A 23,408-nucleotide genomic window follows, 5' to 3' on the forward strand; every position below is an offset into this window, starting at 1 on the left:
AGCGGTTCCCCGGATATTGGAGCTGGAGGGAGGGGAGTCACTGGACGTGGATGCACACGATGTGTTTGATTATGATCCTGATCTGTATGGAAAGATGGTGAGGTATCCGCTCGAGGTTCTGGCAATCTTTGACATTGTGCTTATGGACTTAGTCGCTAGAATCGAACCTCTGTTTGAGAAGCATATTCAAACAAGGATTTATCACCTCAAAACCTCGATTTCCATGAGGAACCTCAACCCCTCTGGTATGACTTCGTTGCTTCTATTGTCATTTTTCTAGCTTATTAATTTCCTCTTGGCTGATACAATAATTAGCAATTCAGCGCGCTGTATGACTCCCTAGGTTAATGATTCTTTTTTTGCATAATTATTAGAGGGAGATTTTTAAAGTGGTGCAACTTCAACCATATTTATATACTTGTATATGGGCCAAACCCAAACATCTGTCCAGGGGTCAGCCCCTATATCTGTTTATATTGTCATGCCATTCTCATTGATGCTATGCAACTCAACCAACTCTCATAATCATATTTTAAACTCAGATTAATTAATTAACATCTGCTTGATTTGTTTTGCCCGCATCAATGGATAATTGTTTGTTTTACTTGTCTAGTTATTCTTACATGTCAATTTTAGACTTCCCGAATTTTATTTGTTTTGAATTGAGTTATAGGTAGTGTTATTATCTTGCAATTAAGGTCAATCTAATGGTTAATTTTAAAATGCAATGCAATATTCTTTTAGGTTAATATCAGGCAGTCAATATGAAATTTTTATCACGCTTATTTCTTAGGATGTCATCTTCATGATGTTAACTTTTATGATTGTATATTAGAATTTGTTTAGAAAGACACTATTTTAGAATACTTTTAAAAGTATGGTTATTATTTCACCATTATTAGAAGAAAGAGAATTCTTATGCTGCATGTTGACCTACATATGTGTTCTACAATTGACTCAATCGAGTGAGACAATAACATTAGAATAACATGTCATTGCACAAATAGGGTCAAAATAACTCAATCATGTTCAAAATCATTTAAAATATTGCACAACCACATAATGGACTCCAACAACACATCCAAAGTATCAAAATTACCCTAAAAATGATCTTATATGATTGATTCGATCAAATAGGATGAATCCAACAATATAAAAATGCACGTGCAGTCCAAATTTGCGTCGGCTGCCATTGCACTTACTCAAACATCACTTGTTTATAAAATAGACAACATCATATCCAGATGTCAAATTTGCTTAAGAAAGACATTAATATTATCCGGGTCTTAACATGCAGACTATCTAGACAACATTAGATGATGACACAAACCGACATACACTAGGAAATGAGAATGCTCAAAAAAGGCTATTGCAATAACATATAAGTAATCATGCTCGCCGATCCCTACTTAATTTGAAACTTGTTTGCAACTCCAAATTAGATGTGTATTCATCAAAATCCATATATCCATCTTCATTAATAATAATAATAATAATAATAATAATAATAATAATAATAATAATAATAATAATAAACTGTCTATTTGATTTTATCTTGTAGCTGCCTTTCTTTTTTATTCGTATCACTTTATTTCCCTTCTAACAGACAAACCTTAATAAGGGTGTAAACCAGTTGGGTTAACCTCAATCCACCCTCAACATGAGCTTAAGCGTGATAGTTAATCAATTTTGAGCTCAATATCACACTCCGTCATCTTTAAGAATAATTGATAAGCTAATCGTGGAAAGGGAAGATTCTAGAGAAGCCAAGATTGTAGAGAGCAATCCAAGGGACTCTGGAAGATTCCACTACATTTTAGAAAAAAATTAGAAAAAAAGGAGAATATTCTAAAGATTTCTACATGATTCTACATAATTCCAGAAATATACTAAAACAATCAAGCTTCCAGAGAATTCTAGAATATTTTGAAAAATTCTAAAAGCATGTATATGTAAAGAATAATGTAATCTAGAAAGTTTTCTTGGACTTGAGGAGGATTATAAATAAGTCTCTTCCCCTCATTTGGATCAATTCAAGAACCATCCAAGGTTCCCAAGCATTCAAGTGTTGTAATCACTCTTTCTTAGTGAAATATTTTTTTCTTCAATACTTCTCTCGACTATTCTTCCTAGAGAGTTTTGTGTTTACAATCCCAAGCTTTGTGAGGGTTAGGCTGGTTTAGTGCCAAGGAAGAATACTAAAGCCGCACGAGATACTTGAGATAAGTTAGTCTGTGATGGTATCAGAGCTTCAGTTTGAAGGTATACGACAAAAGAGCGTCAAAGAGTATGTAATGGAGTCAGAAACCACTATTGTGAAATCATTTCAACAAAGGCGAGACCGTCAGGAGCAAAGAGATCATACTGCATCTAACCCACATGGACAGTTGAAGGAGATCATGCATGGTTTTGATTCTTGCCTGCTCGAGTGGAGGAGGCAATGAATGACACGAAGGCCCAGATAGAGGATCTTTGCCAAAAGATGGATGGACTTGAGGAGGAGGACATCACTATCCATTCCACAATCTGAGGTATGATCTTTCAACTGGAGAAATCCATGAAAGAGCAATCGGTGAAGATGCAAGAGTATCTAATGGAGGAGCTCCTCAATGTACAACGATCTCATTAAGAAGAGATAAAAAATCGACGTGATAGCTTGGAGGAGATGCATGGTGACATTTCACTATGCAAGAAAACATTAACAATATCCACTTGTAATCATACTTTTAAAGCCAAACACATTGAAGTACCAAAACCGAAGAGTTTTGTGGGAGCTCATATTGCAAAGGAGGTAGACAACTTCCTATAAGGACACTGCTAATACTTTGGAGAGATGAGGATTATGGATGAAGTGACAAGACTACAATTTGCAACTCTTTATTTCTAAGACATCGCTGTGTTGTGGTGGAGAAGAATGTGTGGAGACATTAAGAAAGATGTGTGCATCATATCTACCTTTGATGACTTCAAAAGGGAGCTAAAGAGACAACTGTACCCTAAGAACACGAAGGATGTGGCTAGAGCCCGATTATGAAGATTCTAGCAAAGGGGATCGATTCGAAAGTATATTAAGGGGTTTACTAGCCTGATCCTTGAAATGCCAGACATGTCTGATAAGGATGCTCTGTTCAACTTCATGGATGGACTTCGACAATGGGTGAAGACCGAGCTTAAGAGACATGGAATGTAATATCTCGCTAGTGCCATCATAATCGCGGAGAACTTGTTTGACTATACAAAGGAGTCAACAAAGCATAGGAAAAGAAGAGTAACTATTTCAAAAACGGGGGAGATAAGTCTCAACACAAGGAAGAGATTCTTCACAAATCGACCCCATCAAAGGCAAAAAACAAGGGGAACTCTAACAAGAAAAACAAAATTAAACTGCATAACAACTGTTTCCTTTGTGGAGAACCTCATTGGGCAAGGAAATGCCCTCAGAAGAAGGCTCTAAACTCTCTCATTGCAAGCATTCAAAAAGGAAGAAAGTGGTGATATGACAACATAAGTGGGGTATATACAAACGAGATGCAAATTCCAACAAAACCTCAAGCAAAGGGGTTAATCTTTGTAGAGGTGGTAATATTCAGAAAGAGCACAAAAGCAATGGTTGACACAAATGCTTCTCACAACTTCATCTCAGCTGAAGAAGGAAAAACATGGAGTTTGCAGATGGTTAAAGGAGGAGGCTTAATTAAAGTGGTCAATTCAGCTATAAGGCTGATCCATGGAATAGCCAGAGGAGTAAATATCAGTATTAGAGCGTGGTCATGTCCTTTAGTCTTCTTTGTTTTTCCAATAGATGATTTAAAGTTGTATAGGGTTAGAATTCTTGGAACAAGCAAGAGCATTCCTAATTCCTTTTCGCCAATAGTGTGTGCGTCATAGAGGGCAACCAAGCTTGCTTGGTACCGACAACAAGAACTAGTAAGTCAAAAGCCAAAATGTTATTGGCCATTCAATTCAAGAAGAGCATCAGACGAGATGAGGAGAGCTACGTGGTTATTTTTCATGCCTAAATTGAGAATTAAAGCCCCAAAAAGTTATGCCAAGGGAAGTGGTGGAGTACTTGAGGATTTTAAAGATGTTTCCCCACTACAATCATCAAATGAACTGCCATCAAAGAGGAAGGTAGCTCAACAGACCGAGCTGGAACCGTTGATTTAGTCGCTAGCCATAAAACCTTGCTCCATGGTGCCACTCTCCCTTACAACCAAATAAGAAAGAGAAAGACCAACCTTCAAATTCTTCAAATCCTTGAATGAGCAAAGGGAGTTAGTTCGAGCCACGTTACTTAAGACTGCAAGAAGAATGAAGAAATGGATAGACAAGAATATGAGATATGAAGACATGGAAAAAAAAATGATGGTCTTGGAAAAAAAAAATGATGGTATCAAGTGGAATCCACAATGTGGAAAAAAAAATGATGGTATCAAGTGGAATCCACAATGATGGCATTACGAGTTTAAGTGGGAGAGCGTTTGTAGTACACCTTGTTTATTATTAGAAAAGATATTAGTCCAAGCCCGTGCTATAATAAAATATTAAACATAATGAATAATTAGGTGATAAATAATAAAAAAAATATATGATATACAAATTAAATTTTTTTTTTTTAAAATAGTTTATAATCAAAGTCTTGAAATTTAAAATATTTTGAGGTTACTTTACATTTACCTTTTTTTTAAAGAGTTGCTCATGAGATAACGATTCAAGTTAGGGTTTGTAGAACTTGGCTAGTTAGCTTATTATCTGTAAATTTTTTTTTATTTTTGAAAGTTTAAAATTATTTTCTGAAATTTAATCTAATATAAGAGATATATAGTTTGAGTTTTGAAAGTAGTATGTTTTAATTTTTGAAAAAATGAGACCAAATGGATCTCATTCGTCTAATAATTTGCATAATTGTGTATGATACCGCGAACATTATACCTTCCCGTAAGATAAGTGTATACTTTGGTAATGGACCAAATCCTTCAAATTAGGAGATTTGTGACTTTCGTTTGACCTACAGACATTTTATGTATGAACGACAAGTACTTGGGGTTTATTTTACCTGGGTTCTAAGTTCTCTATAGAGGCAAATCCCTATAGTTATTTACATCCCAAATGGCGAGGATCACTTGAGAAAACTCGATAATGATCAGAGGTACCAGTCTTAAAGAATTTGAGATATAGGCTTTCACGGTAGGACGTGGAAAGGCAAGTGAGAGTGACTCCAATAGGAAAAATTATTTTCAGGAGTTCAAAGGAAGGAAAAGGTACTGGATGTCATAGATTTTGAGAAAAAACAACAGTGACCTCCCAACTATCCTATTGTGTGATTGAGTTTTGATGTTGATGTTATTTAGGTGTTTAATCCTGTCAATTTTATTCCCAATCCTTCAAACTAAGAGATTTGTGATTTTCGTTTGGCTACGAACCTTTTATTTGTGACCGACAAGTACTCTTATTTAATATAAATGTTAAATAGGGTTTATTTTACCTGGGTTCCAAGTTCTCTATAGGGCAAGCCCCTATAGTTATTTACATCCCGAATGACGGGGGTCACTTGAGAAAACTCGATAATGATCAGAGGTACCAGTCTTAAAGAATTCGAGGTTTAGGCTTTCACGGTAGGATGTGGAAAGGCAAGTGAGAGTGACTCCAATAGGAACAATTATTTCAGGAGTCCAAACGAAGGAACATATAGGGGACAATTATTTTCAGGAGCTCAAAGGGAGGAAAAGGTAGGGGATGTCACAGATCTTGAGGAAAAATCGCAGTGACCTCCCAACCATCCTATTGTGTGGCTGAGTTTTGATGATAATGTTATTTAGGTGTTTAATCCTGCCAATTTTATTATTTGGGACTTACATGTGCATAATATCCGATTATGCAAATAGCCCGCAGAGATATGAGGTTTACGTCTTCCCACACAACAATCTCGGAACCTTAGGCGAGTTAGGACTTACGCTACACAACATGGTTGTGCAGAGACCTAAAAATAGTATGAGGATTTACGTCGCGCTAGGCGAGCTACCTCGAATTCCTGTGGGTGGTTATTGTTGGGAAATTTAATTATTTTCACCTAGACCCTTGACTTATTCTAGCCCCGTGATACATATGCGACATTTAACAAATGTTTTCAATTGCCATGAGGATTTGAGTGCAATATTTAAGCTGAATTCTCGGAGCATTGAATTTCATTTTAGGTTAAGTTATGACGAGAATTTCACTATTTGATTTAATTAAATCAGTTATGAACCACAACCTAATGCATATCCTGTCTATTGCTTTAATTAACCTATGAATTAGGGTCAGGTGCTTAGCTTCAGTACCCATTTGAAAATTAGGTAGACGAACTCTCACCTAGGGTGTGCTCCTAAAATTTAGGAAGTCTACACTTTAACTTGAGCTTAATATGTTTTAAAATGTTCTATCTTCAATTAAGTGTTTTCCAACTAATCCTCAAACATCTTTAGATCAAACTTAGCTCACTATCATACTCTTAAGACCTAGAGGTTAAACCTATAATTTTTGCCAAAAAGGTTCATGAAATGTGCTTCAATCTTAATTAAAACAATTGGGCCTAAGTCTAACCAGTGCTTAGGGGTCCTAATCGATAGCCTACTAATCTTTCAATTCATGCCCCAACTCTTGAATCATTTAAGCTCTTACCTTCTCCCAATTCTCAACAATTCTCACAATTACAATTTTATCCTTCTTTTGTAAAAAAACGGTGAATGACTTGTTACCCTATTTCCCCTTGGGTTTCAATCATCTCCACAAGCTAATTATCAATGTTTTTTTAGTTCCCTCCCCTCTGATTACCCCTTTTTTTACAAGCGTGAATTAATCATGAAAAAAATTAAATTTCCCATTTTTAACTTAAACATTGACAAGAAAAAGAAAAACAAAACCAAATAAGCGGAGGTGTCCGACCCACTTAAACAAAATCAACAAAGCTAGAAGAGAAACTGCAAGTAAAGCGGTTTAAAAGCTTTTAAATTCTTTCAAAAATAAATAATCAAATCAACTCCCAAAACATTAAACAAATCGGACTAGAAAAGAACATTTGAAGCTTTCAGGGAAAAAGAATATAACATTTAAAATGATGTAAAAGTAACGTTTTGGGACTTCCAATTTAGTATTTAAAAGAAGACCCCAATGAAATAATTCAAATTCTCAAAAAGAAAGAAGCTCCAAAGACTTTCAAATCTTCAAACATCAAAACTATTATAATTTCAAAATTTTTCAAAAAAATGCGGCATTTTAACGTTTCAAAAAATGGTGGACGAATTAACCCCAATAGTAGTGCAAATCCCTTTCATAATTTAAGAAATGAAAAACAAAGAAGCGAGAAAAAAAAAGCCACCGCTATGCTACACATGCTCAACATTTCATGCTTAAGAGAACAAACTTTCCAAATAGAACATGAAAAGTTTCAGACTTTTGCAAATGTATTGCATAGAAACTTTCTGAACTTTCCAAATAAAACACTAAAAGCTTCCAGATTTTGCAAAAGTAAAGCATTGCCACTCTCCAAACTTTCCAAATAGAGTTTGAAAAGTTTCAGATTTTTCGAATGCAAAATACCAAGACATTTGTAAATTTTCCAAAATTTTCAAATAAAACACAGTTTTTAGGTTTTGCAAAAGTAAGGCATTGTCAATCTCCCAAACTTTCCAAATAGAGTTTGAAAAATTTAAGATTTTTCAAATGTAAAGCACCAAAGAATTTGTAAACTTTGCAAGTTGAATATGAGAACTTTCAGATTTTTCAAGAATAAGGCACCACAACTTTCCAAGCTTTGTAAACAAACATAAAAGGCTCTAAGATTTTTCAAAAGTGAAGAACCAAAGCATTACTCTCTTTTCTTTTCTTTTCCTCTTTTTTTATGAACAAACATGCAAAGCAAGAAACATAGGACCTTTCTCTTTTTTTTTTAACTAAAAAAAGAAACATAGAATAGGGAAGCTATGCCTTTAAATACTAGCAAACAAATTAAAAAAAATTTCGAGATGAACATTCTTTCCTTTCCTTCCTCTTTTTTTTACTCAATCGAGAGAAGCATTTGGGCTAGAACAAATTTATCCAGCAAACATTAGTAACAAGTAGTTAAAAGAAAAGAAAAATGCAGCTACAAGAAGAGAGAAATCACTAACTTAAAGAGGAATGTAAGTCACACACACCTTGTCTGGCTTAAAGAAAGGAGAATAAGAAGAGTGACATAAATCCAAGAGCAGCAGTCACACTTAATCCAGAAATGATTTCAGCAGCACCTACCCCCTTTTTCAAGCTTCAACCACCAAATAACTAACCCTTGGTATGTTTTAATATGTAAAGGAGAAAAATAATTTCTATCTAATAGCCTAATGGTGGCCGAATAAGGTGACGAGAGAAGAAGAATCGCTAGTTAAATTTTTATTAAATCAATATATAATATTTAATTGTTTATGAATTTGATCGTTCACGATATTTTATAATATTAAATGTGTTTTACTACGTCAATAACATGTTTATATCATTTTATATCTATTAAATCATCACACAAGCACCATTTAAAAATTGTGTTAGTTAAAGTACGCTAACATCAATATTCTTTTTCATTTATGTGTATGGACACCTTAGTGTTCATTCGTTAGTACCATAAGGAGGTGAACTTCATGATAGCTAGAGATGCACATGCAAATATATTATACAAAACCTATATAATAATAATCATTTTAGTCTCATTTGTACAACGGTAAATATTTTTGTACAATATTAATATCTATGATAATTTAAATAGTGCTAAATGAAAATGTCATTCTTATAATATGAAAAAAAAAATCAATAGAACTATAAATCAGAGGTATACAATGATATAAATATAACTAATAACAGTAATAGTAAATGCGTTTCGTCGAGAAAAAATAAAATATTACTATAGCATATGAACATGAGTACTCCCCACAAGCTCCAAAGTTCTCATTGTTTTATCAACTTTTTCTTAGCATATAATCTTTACTCATATAATTATTATTGTTACATTACGATAATTAAATCTTACTATTCTATTTAAAACGTCTTAAAAATTAATTTCTTTTGTTTTATTTATGATAATATAAATTGAATCATATTTCTTTTTAAGTAAAATCAAATATATTTTATGTATTGAGTTATTCTTTAACTATACAAACCTTTTTATTAATTTCATAATCATTACAATTGAACATTAATTTATTTATTTTTTATATATACTCCATTTATGCCATTACATATTTACTTATAAAATGTTATAACATAAAAATTAAACTTGCGATTAAATGCTAACTTGAATACAAGAAAAAGTCTAACATTTGAGCTCCACCTCATTGCTTGAGCCCGATTTTAAGACTTCGGCTCAAATTAGTGCTTTGAAATCCATAGTAAACTTGCAAGCGAAAGCCTTCTTGCTCAGCAAAACCTTCGGCTTCAACAACCTGCTTGAGATCAGATGCCACTGTACTCATCTCTGCCATAGTTTTTCAATTGGCGCCTTCATTTTTTACTTTTCAAACGAGCGCGTTCATTTCTGTCCTAGTATGCAAAATGGTCAGTCAAGTCTTCCTTCTTCGTTCGATTCCATGCACCAAGAATCGTCTGCCTTCTTCCCACACAGCAACTTGTCGAAGGAGTCCTTCAAACCAATTTGGTTTGTCAAACGATGACAATTTTTTTGCTGTAAGCACACGAGGTTTGTCTTCTTTCCATTGTCGGTATTACACGCGTCCGAACAACCTTGATCCTCAACCACCTTTTCTCCTCTATCGAGCCATTCAAATATCATGCACATAAGTACTCCTTCGATCCTTTAGTTGCCTTTCCCGATCTCGTTTCGTTTATTGTTAAAAGATCCTACTTCTGCTTGATACAACTTCTAGTCGATACGACTCCTATACTCAATATGACTTTTTTTATCTTTTATGCGATAGCATGATAAAGATAAAAGATTGAGTGTTAGGATCTTTCCTACTTGTAAAAATTCTCCTCGAAATTTTTACACCTCTTAATAGCCACTTCATACAACATTAAAAAAAAGCACATGAAACATCAAGAAGTTTAGGAAGTGTCATACCTAAAACTTCTTCTTTCGCCTCTTCCTGCATCGTCTTCACGTACGGTCACAGGTGCTTTCGTCTTTTTGGTGATAAAAATTTTTATGGGAAGATTAATAGTTAATAAAATATATGATTTGGATAAGAGATTAGAGGAAGAGATTAATCAAATTAAATCGGGGATAAAAGAAAGGTTCGCTGACATAAAGTACAGGTTTTCTTTCTTGGAGGGGATATGGCTACGATCGAAAGAAAGATTTTTTCCCTCGATACATGGGGAGAAACAGCGGAGGAAGAGGAAGTTGGGATGAAAGATGTTAGAGTTGGAAAGTTGAAGATGCCGATCTTCGAGGGGGAAGACACACATAGAAGGGTGTATCGGGCAGAGCGATACTTCGCGGTGAATTTGTTAGATGTGGAGGAGAAACTCATGGAGATAGGATTGTGTTCGGAGGGGAAAGCTTTAGCCTGGTTTCAATAAAGAGAGGCTAGATATCCTAGTCATTTGTGGGATGAATTTAAGGGTTGCTTGTTGGACTATTTCCGAGGAATTTGGGAAGGAGACCTACACGAGTAGTTCCATGCCTTTACTCAGGAGGGGACGACCATGAAATACAGGGAGAATTTGAACTATTGTCAGGAGAACTTTGGGGGATTTTTGAATTAGGACTGGATGTGAATTTCATGAAGGGTTTAAAGCCCTACATACGGGCATCACTCCGACTAAGTTGAGGTGATTGAGGAGATTTTGGAGTTAGCCCAGATGGTGGAGGACAAGAACCAGATGAAGAAAGCCAACATGAAGAAAGCCAACATGAGCAACCAACACAAATGGAGCGTCGTATAGAATTGCTGCAACCACGACGATGCCAATTGTTCAGACAATGGAAGTCTAGAGGGAGGCTGCACGAAACATGAATAATGGACCATGACTGGGAGAAAGATTCGGGAGAAGCGAGCCGGGGGTTATGTTTCCAGTGTGATGAAAAGTTTATCCCAGGACACCGTTGCAAGGATCAAATATTACAAGTTCTCATAGTGCAAGACAAAGAAGCAAAGAATGAAGAAAGAGACAAGTTGTGAGGGAAAAGGAGGAACACTCATTATTTTTCTCACCTTGAGGAAAATGTGCTTTTTTTGGGGGGGGGAGTATCGTTATGAGAGCGCATAGTCTTAGGGAAAATTTGTCTTTTCTATGTCTAAGGACAATTTACTCTTTTATTATTATTATTATTATTATTATTACTATTATTATTATTATTATTAAGTATAGATAGGCTTGTTATCTCTAGGGCTATGGGGAGACATGACTACCTCTAGAATTGTAGGTGCTTATTATTTGTATTCGTGAGTTGTTTGAATTATCGCAATAAAAGTCTGTGTTTGCCCTAATTTTTGTTGAAAAATGTGCCGATTTTGACATCGGATGGTATCACATTCTCTCCAATAAATCCCCTACTCTTTCCAAACAAAAAATCTTTGATCTCCTTGAAACAAACAATTTTTATAAATTTGGCAGATCGAATTGAAACCATGAAAAATCATTAACTCCATGTGATTGGGTGCTTGGGCAACTGACACTTGCACCAGGTTTTTGGGCACTTCGTCTTCTCATGCCTGGGCGCTTAAAACTGGCATTGCGGTGCTCGGGGCTCTAGCCTCAGGCACTGAGGCGCTCATGACTTAACGCAGTGGTGCTAGTTCATGACTTAGGCACTCCGTTTTAGCTCATTGCTTCTCATGGTGTCTTTATCACCATATCATTTATATACTGCATAAAACACTATAATATTAACATAAAATATAAATATAACACAAATAAAGATAAAAATATTATAGAAAGAATACACACATTTTATACACATCAAATTGCCCCAAATTGAAATATTACTTGCTCTCAAGTTACTCAATACCTAAAAGTTTGAATTTTTGAAAGTTCATGGTAGATTATAGTTTAGAATTGTAGTGTTTCTCAGTAATTAGATAAATAAATAATTCATGATGCATAAACTTCTCTTAAGCTTGATTTTTTTTTGAAACTCTTAAAATCCTTACATAACTTATACTAAAACTCTCTCGATATAATAACCCTTAAATATCTTATGATTGCTTTACTGAAATAAAATTATTTCTGAAATATATAATTCAAATTTGCTAACAACTAAATAATATTAATTCAATTATTATCATTTTGAATACAATAATCTGAATTTAGAGTTGAAGAAATTTTTTGTTCTCTGATTTTTAGAAAAGGAGATAGCTTGTAATTTCATATTTAGCATTAAGCTTCTCTAAAAGCTCCTAATATTTTTTTTCATTATAACTCGAGTTTTTCTTAATTTTTCTTTTTCTTTTGATTTTTTTTCATTTATTTTTTAAAGAGGATCACTAAATTCGTTTATTTTTTTTTTTAAATTTGAATACTAATCTTTTTTAGTTCACTCTCAATTTCGTTCTAACTCAACTCAATGGATTGTAATTCAATAGATACTAACTAAAAAGTATATTGAATTGATTAGTTATTAAATTAAATATATTTGAAAAATTATTTTTTCATGTACTCAATCTAGTTTAAGTTTTTAAATGTCCATCTATAGAAGTGCAATTAATTATAATTATAAGTTAGTCATTAATAAGCTATTAATAGTTTTAAAACTTCATGAACGTCCATGTCACCTTTTTTTATTTTCTTTATCTATTATTAAATCATACTCAATCCTAGTTAAATCTATCATTTTTTAATGGAACTCTAAGATTTAAATATCTACTATTACTTTAGTATAAAGTTTATAGGGAAAGGAACATAGCAAATTAGAAATATTAATATTCAATAAAAAGAGAAACACATCATAGACAGCCAGAATCACTACATCTAAATCACATACCTATTACATGAAACAGTAGTCCATAAGAAAATAAAACATGAAGTCACATGAACATGAACATAAACATAAACATAAACATTCACAACATCCCTAAACAATAACAAAGAAAATCAAAGTATTGGAAGCAGGAAGTCAAGACCTTATGAGTGAATAATGGGCAGAACTATAGAGATAAGTTAATAAAAAGTTAGGCATCTGTCCAAGAGTTTTAGCAAATGATATGTTAATGGCAAGCTTCTAGACTTCTTAAAACATATAAATTGTTGATCTAATTTTTTTTATTAATCTTCGAGAAAAAAAAATGTTCTCACTTACTCTTTCTTATGAGGTGAATGTGTTTTTCCGGAGTTGAGAATGTTTTTTTAATCAGTCACATAGATTTAAACTCCAACTCTCTCCTCTAAGCTTTTCTACTCTAGGCTCCTCAAGTTCGTTTCCACTCATAAGTCGAATGGTTTTACATTGCTTCACATTTTGGTCTTTTGAATTCACCTATGTATTACTTGGTAACTTCCCTTGCGGTCTTTGACTCAATTAGTTAGTTAATTGCCCTAATTGATTTTCAATTTTCCTTATGATTGTAGTTTGACTTTATATTTGATTTCTCATATTCATTATCAATTCTTCTAAAGACAATTTCTTTTTCCTAAATTGAGGATTGAAAGTGAATTTAGATGGGTAAGTTAGAGCTGTTATTGCTCTGATTGTTCCAATTTCCTACAAAACTAAGCTAGTTGCTACCCCACTGCTGGTTTTTTACATATTGTTATTACTATTCTAGTTAAAATTTGAGTGATTCTTCCAACTTGGCTTATGGATATTGGGATAAAGATTGTTGTGTCTATTTGTTGTAACATTTAATGGCTCCAAAGAAGCAATACTAAGATCACCTAGTTGTCCATCTGCAACTTCGTCACTTGGTAGGGATCATTTTACTAGATTAAATCTTAAATTATTTAACTTCCTGGATATAGTTGCTACTTGTGAAGTCATAATTGCTAGCACATCTGTATCGTGAACATTGTTATCTTCTTAAGGTTAGCTCTTTTGGTGGACCATTAAAAAATGTTTGTACTCATTTCTTCAATAAGTGTATAAGCCTTCTAAAATAGTTTAGTCATTCCTTCTCAAGTTTTGTAAGTTTTTTAATTTTTTAGATGTTTTTTCAATTTCATGGTCAAATGGTAGTAATTAACAATTCCAGTCCTACACATACACACCTACAACTAACAAGTACTTAACCCTAAACTAATAGAAAATGCACTTGCAAGATACATAATATATAAATAAAAAATCACTTAAAGTAAATAACGTGCATGCTAAAAAAAAAGAAGGCAAAGTATTTTTGGATTTTTCAACAATATGAATAACAACATGCATATTGAGAAATACAAAACATAATACATAAAGATAATTTGACTATGATTTTCAAACCTAATTTGTAAAGTTCATATAAAATTCTCCTAAAATAGAATTTAACGTTTTTCCTTGCAACAAAACTAAAAATTTGATATTATAATGTTGTGAAGCACACATCAATTACGTAAGTATATATATCGCTCAAGTAACTTTTTATTTTATGCCCCATTAGAAACTTGTTAATTTTCATAGAAGGTGAAAGTTCTAGTTACTAGTCCTAAGTCTAGCTCGAAGTTGAAATTTTGTGAATTTTAAAGTGTATAATCTTAATTCTGCAGAAGTAAAATTTGATTGAATGATTAGGGCTTTCTATCAAGTGAGAGAAACTCCTTTGAATTAGACTTCGGAAATCTAGAATTATCCTCATGATTCAAATGTGTTCGACAATCAGGAACAACACTATTTCTTAGTCTTTTCTAAAGTCAGAATAAATCTTGGGGTTTCATATTACTATTTCGTTTCCTAAATCATGCAAAAAATCCCTCATGTTTTTGTATTTTTCTGTGTGATTACCTTATTCTACCATCCATATCCCTATTCTTCTAAAATTGCATATGTTAACCTAATCGTTTCACTAACCTACTTTCGTAGTACTGGATCAAAATCTGTTATAACTTTTAAAACAATTTATAATTAAAGTTAGCGCAAAAGGCTTGTTTTACGAGATTCAATAATCACACGACTTGGATAGTTCTAATTGCTTAGATTGCCAATTCAAGGAAGAGAGTGTTTAGTTCCTAAGCTTGAGAGATGAACAAAACATGGATTTTATTCCAAAATCAAAGTTAATAACTTTTATAACAAGAACACTCTCCAAGTCTTGATCCACTAAATTGCGGGCTTGCACAGTGCTTTCTATGAATTCTCCTCTTTTAAAATGAATCAAATTAACATGAAACACTCACTCTTACTCAAGGCAACAATACTCACGCTCACAAACACTCTCCAGGACGCTTCCTTCAATGCTCTCCCAATTGTTGTATGACTTCTACCTTTGTTCTCTCTAGGCAACCCCCTCCTCTTTCCTAACAAAAAATATCTCTGGTCTCCTTAAAACAAATGATTTTTATATGTTTTGCAGCCCAAACCGACTCAAAATCGCAAAAAAATATAACTACGCTTAACTGGCACTGGTAGTGGAGATTGATTTCCAACGGACTCAGAAGCGTAGAGACATGCACAAGAGGAAGAGTTCGTAAGAAGTGACACCAACATTTCATTCAGGAGGAGAGTCTAGTGGGAAGAAAATGAAGTCATACACTGGTGGAGGTGTTAGCCAGGCTGGCGGTAGCACTATACAACCCTGTGTTAAGTGTGGAAATCAACATTGTGGTGAATGTTTAGTTGGGTCGAAGGTGTGCCAGGTATTTGGGCGATGTCTTCTTATGACTGTGACAGACGCTTGGGCGTCTAATACTAATGTTGTGACACATGGGGCTCTTCCTTTAAGCACCTAGACACCTAGAACTGACACAAGGGCACTAGTTTAGGATGTAGGAACTCTACCTTAGCTCATTGCTCCCCATGTTGTCTTTATCACCTATCACCTCTATATTGCATAAACACTTAAATACCTACATAAAACTTAAACATAACACAAATAAAGGTAAATAATATAGAAATAATACACACATATTATACACATCAAGGTGGTGTAGCTGAATAAACACTTCTTGTCAATAGTGTTATGGAAGGAATTTATGTTTTAGCTCTTTCTTCATCTTGCTCCAAGTGATTATCGACCCTCTCTTTGCCACTTTCTCTTCACATTTTTCCACCAAAGGACATATTTCCTTAATTTAATTGCTACAATCTTAACAATTTGTTCTTGGGGATTTTATTTTTTAAATTTAAGAATTCACTCTACAATGTTAGCCAACTATTAAATTCATTTTGATCTAGTCGGCTTTTAAAATCATGAACTAAAATTAGCAACCTTGCAGCGTCTTTCCCTCCTCCATGCACACATGGTCTGCACCTCATCACTGGAAAATTCTTGTGGAAGGGGCTCACATTCTTCATCCTCCACCGCATCAACTCCTGGTTCAATAGTTTGATCTTCTGAATTTTCTTGCTCCAAGACCGCAAGCCGCTTCTGTAGTCATGTGATTTCACGTTGCAAGTTTTCAACAACCAGTTCCCAGTTCTTGATTAGATCTTGGAACATTTTTTTTGTGGCGGCATGTTTTCTGTCTATAGTTTCTAGAATTTCAGCAAGAAACAGATCCATAACAGAAGTCTGGGAGAATCTCTATTCAGGCAGAGAATTCCAATGACTCCAATTGCAGCAAGCAGAAAAACTGAAAACCCAAAAGCATAGCACCAAAATGCAAAGACGTGATTTAGGAATCACATAACAACAAAGAATGAGAAAAAAATAAGGCAGGGAGCAAAAAATTGCGGTCCAAAAGTTGCCTCAATATTTAAGAGTCTACTTTCATTCTTCATAAGAGGTTACACAGCAAACATGCAAAGAATGATTTGAGGCCTTCGGCATTAAAGATTTGTGGGCTTTTGAGCTTGGGAGGAGATGCAATATTGTAGATATAAGAGAGGAGGTGTGGTATGGTAGATTTTTGTTTGAACTAGCAAGAAAGTATTGAAGACAACGAGGACCTATAGGAAGTAGAGAATGTTGCTTTGAAGACATGTCGTTTTGATTGGGGTTCATGCATGGTACTGTGCGACATTATCATCATTTAGAGATGGACAACTAAATCTTGTTGGAGGAAGTTGAGTAAGACAGCACCAATGTGTGGCTAGACTCAACGAAGGAGTAAAGTTTCAAGTGATTGATGAAGTCGCTGAGGTGATTTAGGATGAGATGTAGCTCATTGGCAGTGAACATGTCATTACCTCATAGCGGAGGTGATAATAGAGTAGAGCTTATTGAAATGGGTGGGAATTTTTTGCAGGAAAAACTAGTTTAAAGTGCCATGGTGTCATGAGCGGCTTGAAAGGAGTGCAAGCGATTTATTTGTTAATAGAGAACAAGATTAGTGTGAGCTTGGATATTGCATAGAAGATCAGTGTGGCTCTAAAGATCATGTAGTATGATCAAAAGTAATCTGGCTTTGATATCAAAATATGATAAATTGATTCATGGAACGTATTTTATGGTATACATGCATTTTTATATATGTAGGTAGCACAAGATAATGATGAGGAAAATACATTAAATGAAAATATCTGAATAAGAATGTAATATCATGTTAACGAGTTAAAAGGATTCCTACTATATATGATTGTAGCGTAGGTTATAGTATGGATTTTCTAATAGTTTTGTTTACTCATCAATGACGTGTGAAGGTGTTGTTTCTATTGCCGGTATTGTAATATTACTTTGATTGTTTTGTTTTTCCCTATCTGCATTATTACACGTTTCTTCTTTTAATTTACTAATTTATTTCCTCATTTGCAATTTTTTTCTCTTCTTTTTCTGTTTGATATGTTTAGATATTGAGAAGATGGTGTCGGTGAAGGGAATGATCATTCGATGCAGCTCTATCATACCTGAGGTCAAAGAGGCAATTTTTAGGTGCCTGATTTGTGGCCACTTCTCTGAACCCATTATGGTGGATCGAGGTCTGCTTCTCTTATAATTTCTCAAAAAACTTAATTAGCATATGCATTTCACTATGTCATTGGCGTGCTCTTTCATCAAAAATTTATGTTTGTAAATTGCAAATAAAAACAAAAGAACATACTTTCTTCTATGATATAGATTTAAAAAAGTTTATGATTTATTGTAATCAATTCTGCGCAATTTGTGGAATAACGGAAGGGGATTTTACAAAACAATATTCACTGGTAGACTAACTTAATAATGGAATTGTTGGTTCCAATGGAGAATGAAAAATCAGCTAAGAATTTAAGTTGACAATGGCTTAAAATTAAGAACACAAACCGCACCCAATCATCGACCTAACTGAATCAATATACATATATTATGAGAAACCATAAACATTATCATGTCTTAAGCATTATTATATGCTTTATATATATATATATATATATATATATATATATTTATTTATTTATTTATTTATTTATTCCCACCACTTGATTTGCTTGCTAGGGCGAATTAATGAGCCAACTAGGTGTGGAAGACAGGAATGTTTGGCCACAAACTCCATGGCATTGGTCCATAATCGATGCAGGTTATTCCATTTCACAATTCTATCATCTTTCATTTGTTGAGCCTACTTTCAGAATTTAATTGGGGACTGGAATACTAGATTTGCAGACAAGCAGATAGTTAAGTTGCAGGAGACACCAGATGAGATTCCTGAAGGTGGAACTCCGCACACAGTCAGCATTCTTATGCATGACAAACTGGCGGATTTAGGGAAACCTGGAGACAGGGTTGAGGTAATAAACAACATAATGGTCATATATTGGCTGAACGTTATTCTGTGATTTTCTTCTAGTGCCGTCAACGTTCTCATGAGTTGATTTAATATTTTATGAGTAAAGTGTCAAAATAGTCCCTTGAATGTTTACATGGGATCATTTTGAGTCCGAGAATCTATAAAAGTGTCCAATTAAACTTCATACTCTTCAGACTGGAGTTGAAATAATCTTTCATCCTATATTAAAAAAGTTTGACTAAATTGACATTTTTATAGACTCTGGGACTAAAAGGTCCCACTAAAAAAAGTTAGGGGGCTATTTTGACACTTCTCTTCTATTTTATCCTTTTATTTCATAATTATTTGATTTACTTTGGTAACAGATTACTGGGGTGTATCGAGCTATGACTGTTAGAGTGGGACCAACTCAGAGAACTGTTAAATCTATTTTCAAGGTATGCAACACTGTCGTTATATTCCTTCTTGTGGTTCCTTGGATGATGAAAACTTGTTACATCACATAATTCTGTAAGAACTATATTATTTACTAACTATTCTTAGCAGACATACATTGATTGTCTCCACTTAAAGATGACTGACAAGTCAAGGCTACATGTGGACGATCCCATGGAATGCAGTAATAATTCTAGTGGGGTTGACACTGCAGAGGTTTCACAAGAGTTTCAAGATAAGGTGAATGTTCTCCCACATCAAATCCTCCTTTGCGTCTCCATTCAGATCAATGTTCTTCCCTCATGTGATCTTTTGATAGTGTGCTCTTCTATTTGGTCATCAATCACTGTTTGTCTTTCAGATCGATAAGTTGAAAGTGCTCTCAAAGCTACCTGATATTTATGATACGCTGACAAGGTCTCTAGCTCCAAATATATGGGAATTGGATGATGTGAAAAAGGGCCTTCTCTGTCAGGTGGGCTCCAACTTACTTGATATTGTTATTCTGATGCAACACATTTTATCTAATTACGTTGTCATTCTATGTATAATCTCATTCTTTTTCAGCTTTTTGGTGGTAATGCTCTTAAACTACCATCCGGAGCAAGCTTCCGTGGAGACATCAATATTCTACTTGTTGGAGATCCTGGAACCAGCAAGTCCCAGCTGCTTCAGTACATGCATAAATTGTCTCCACGTGGCATTTATACTAGCGGCAGAGGAAGCTCTGCTGTTGGCTTAACTGCATATGTCACGAAGGACTCGGAAACCGGTGAAACGGTATGATGCATTTCTTCGTCAACCTATTTATTACTTTATACCATTGTAGAATTTTATAATGAACTACTTTTTGTTTCTCCTTTTGTGAAGGTTTTGGAGAGCGGAGCACTTGTCCTCAGTGACAAAGGTGTTTGTTGTATAGACGAGTTCGATAAGATGTCGGAAAATGCACGAAGTATGTTGCATGAGGTTTGTGTCATGTTGAAGAAATTTTATTTTGTTGAGTTACAGAAGTACCAAGAAATTTTGTTTATTGACAGACTTCAGAAATTTTGGAAATTTAATTCCTTGATTTGCGAAAGTTATTTTTAACGGAATAACGAGATAAAAATCACAAGTTTTGTTTGTGTAGGTTATGGAACAACAAACAGTATCGATTGCAAAGGCTGGGATAATTGCTTCCTTGAATGCCAGGACATCTGTATTGGCTTGTGCAAATCCTAGTGGATCTCGTTATAATCCTCGGCTTTCAGTCATCGAGAACATTCACCTTCCTCCAACCCTACTCTCCAGGCAAGTGTACTACTATAAACATACAGTTAAATTATTTGACTACCTGATTTTTGTTTTCACTAATCAACATTCTCATTCATTTACAGGTTTGATTTGATTTACCTAATTTTGGACAAAGCTGACGAACAGACAGATAGGCAGCTTGCAAAGCATATTGTTGCTTTGCATTTTCAAGACCCTGAGGTTTCTAGTTGTACATTATTTCCATATTGGTTGATTATGTTACTTTGTTTGAAGAATTTGAAATGTTTTATGCAACAAGTCCTTGATAATAGTTCGATCAAAAACAAGAGATTTATGGAAAATTTACATAAAATAACATTGAAGATTCACCTATAGCAAAAATACAAAAGAAATCAATATTTTTGCAGAACTGAATCTTCACTTGCTGGCTTTAATTCATCAAGTCTGCAAATATTTCACTTAGGAAAGTATTTATGTGCGAACCTATGGTGTTTGGCCCGGCATGTTTATGTTGGAGGAAAATGGCGAGCATTTACTTGCTTAAAGTTTAACTTATCTTTAATTTTTTCATTCTATTCTTTATGACTTGCTGATTGTGACAATGGAATTTGAATTCACCATGCAATGTGTTTGTTCTCATAAGAAATATTTGGTTCAATTGGATTTGTTTTTAGCCAAACCAAAAATTGGGCCTGGAATTAAACTGCTTGGTGATTATTTAGTGAATTATATTTCAAATTTGATATTCCATGCAAAGGAGTTGAATAATATTTAATTTTTTGACAGAATATAGTGCAGGATGCTGTGGATCTTTCTACTCTTATTGCATATATTAGCTATGCAAGAAAGCATGTCCATCCCATACTCTCTGATGAAGCTGCTGAAGAACTAACCCGTGGTTATGTTGAGTTGAGGAAAAGAGGAAATTCTCCAGGAAGCAGTAAGAAGGTATGAAAATAACCAATTATATTCATCTTAATGGGTTCTTTTGATTCGAAATCTGCTAATAGGAGTTGTTTTCATAGGTTATAACAGCAACAGCTAGGCAAATAGAGAGCTTAATTCGTCTTAGCGAAGCTCTAGCTCGAATGCGATTCTCTGAATTGGTAGTCCCATCCACATTTTCTGCCTGTTCTCTTAGGGTTATCTGGTTTTTCAGTCATTTTGGTAGATTCACTGATACAAAAATTTCAGGTCGAAAAATGGGATGTGATCGAGGCTTTTAGGCTGCTGGAAGTTGCAATGCAGCAGTCAGCAACTGATCATGCAACAGGTAGTTGAATTATGTAAATTTGAAAATTACAGATACTTATCTTATTAAGCTAAAACACAATTAACCATCATATATTTGTGAAAGGTACGATCGACATGGATCTTATAATGACTGGGATTTCTGCGAGTGAAAGAATCAGACGGGAGAACCTGGCTGCTGCAACCCGGAACCTTATAATGGACAGAATGCAAATCGGAGTATCGCCAACTCGAGTAGTTGAGGTGATTTATGTCTTCCTCTGGTAGAAAAAGGGTTATTTACATAGTGCACAATTCTTACATATTTGCATCTCACACCTAAACTTTCATATTTACACGCATAACACTCAAATCATTAATATCACATTATATAATCACCAAAATGCTGTGTATGTAAGTATGAAAATTTTGTTATGAGATGTAAATATATAAAATTTGTGTGCTACGTATGTAAATACATAGGTTGCTATTTTAGCTGGTGTAATACATATAATTTGATACAACTGCAGTTGCTGGAAGAGCTGAGGAAGCAAAGCTCCATGGAAATCCAACTTCATGATGTAAGTTCTAAGTTTCTGGAATGAATGCTTTTACGCGGCTTGCTTCCATTTTCGAGCGAAAAATAAGCGGTTGCTTTTCTGACTGCAGCTGAAGAATGCCCTCACCACTCTAATGAGCGAAGGGATGGTTGTTCTAATTGGTGATAGCGTGAAAAGAATATGATTAGACATTCATTTTCTTTAGTCATCGATAGTGAGAATTTGAAGGCAGAGATATACATAGAATCTTGAATGTGCTGAAATGTTGCTAGTTTTTTTATTACTAAATATATTGGAGATTCCCAACTGGAGTTGTAGTGCAGTTGAGCAAATTACTGTTAATGAACGAAACCAGTTGTTTATTATTTATAATATTTTATGAAGTGCCTATTAATTTTAAATTGCCTTTTCTAGCTTTTGTACCAAGGATTTACATGGAAAACATTAAATTGGAAAAATCACAGCCAAAGTAGAAAATTTCATTATGCCGAAAAGAAGAGGTTTATAAGTGGAGAATAGTGGCTCACATAATATGATTTCATTAAACCCCAAATTCATATGCGAAACAATAATAAAGGTCCATATGGTGGGAGGCGTCATCCCTATCACCATAAATCTAAAAAAAAAAAAAATCCGAAGTTTTGATTTTGCCACTTCAAACATTTTTACTCGACGTTAACTAGAATTTGAGTCGTAAATTCAAACAGTTTTAATTGTTCATTTAACAAACCAATCTAAATGCAAACCTAATTTTTGTTCTGTAAGCATACTCAAATGGTTGTATATTTATTGATGGTTTAAAGCCTGAAATGGAAACTGATTGCAAAGTGCTCCTCATGAATCCCGATGAAGTATTATAAAAAGGGGAGCATATACATGCATTTATGTATTTACGTATCAAACACCTGAGCTCTAATCTTAAATTTATATCACCTAATTTTCAAATCACATTAAGAATACAAGTATCTTAATATTTAACATGTCAAATAAATCTTTTCAATTATAAGATGCATAAATGTGAAAATTGAAGTTTAGATGTTAAATATGTAGATATGCAATAATTAAGTGGTATGTGTAAATCTTCCCGAAAAAGAAATTCTTCTGTAAAACATTTCTCATGAAAGTCATCAAATATTGGTTTTTTGCAACTGCTGCTGGAACAGACCGCTAAAATTCTTAAATTAATTGAAT

At 34.1% G+C, this 23,408-nt stretch overlaps 1 protein-coding gene across 2 annotated transcripts in view; it reads left to right on the plus strand.

Annotated features, from left to right (window-relative positions):
* The window catches only part of LOC110035757 (DNA replication licensing factor MCM4), a 23,386-nt gene extending 760 nt beyond the window's left edge, over positions 1 to 22,626 (plus strand). The window contains exons 3-19 of one of the 2 annotated variants that reach the window (XM_020740042.1): positions 3 to 245; positions 17,822 to 17,950; positions 18,444 to 18,525; positions 18,604 to 18,736; positions 19,101 to 19,172; positions 19,282 to 19,410; positions 19,532 to 19,645; positions 19,738 to 19,950; positions 20,041 to 20,139; positions 20,303 to 20,463; positions 20,550 to 20,646; positions 21,214 to 21,375; positions 21,453 to 21,533; positions 21,622 to 21,700; positions 21,785 to 21,921; positions 22,188 to 22,238; positions 22,327 to 22,626. In XM_020740042.1, the coding sequence (XP_020595701.1) occupies positions 3 to 245; positions 17,822 to 17,950; positions 18,444 to 18,525; positions 18,604 to 18,736; positions 19,101 to 19,172; positions 19,282 to 19,410; positions 19,532 to 19,645; positions 19,738 to 19,950; positions 20,041 to 20,139; positions 20,303 to 20,463; positions 20,550 to 20,646; positions 21,214 to 21,375; positions 21,453 to 21,533; positions 21,622 to 21,700; positions 21,785 to 21,921; positions 22,188 to 22,238; positions 22,327 to 22,401 (2,057 nt within the window). In that variant the 3' untranslated portion in view covers positions 22,402 to 22,626. Of the gene's footprint in view, positions 1 to 2; positions 246 to 17,821; positions 17,951 to 18,443; positions 18,526 to 18,603; positions 18,737 to 19,100; positions 19,173 to 19,281; positions 19,411 to 19,531; positions 19,646 to 19,737; positions 19,951 to 20,040; positions 20,140 to 20,302; positions 20,464 to 20,549; positions 20,647 to 21,213; positions 21,376 to 21,452; positions 21,534 to 21,621; positions 21,701 to 21,784; positions 21,922 to 22,187; positions 22,239 to 22,326 lie in introns of those variants that run through there. The other variant, XM_020740040.1, reaches the window with a different exon arrangement.
* Positions 22,627 to 23,408: the final 782 nt, after the last annotated feature.

This window comes from Phalaenopsis equestris, unplaced genomic scaffold (assembly GCF_001263595.1).
Source record: "Phalaenopsis equestris unplaced genomic scaffold, ASM126359v1 Scaffold199687, whole genome shotgun sequence".
NCBI lineage: Eukaryota > Viridiplantae > Streptophyta > Magnoliopsida > Asparagales > Orchidaceae > Phalaenopsis > Phalaenopsis equestris.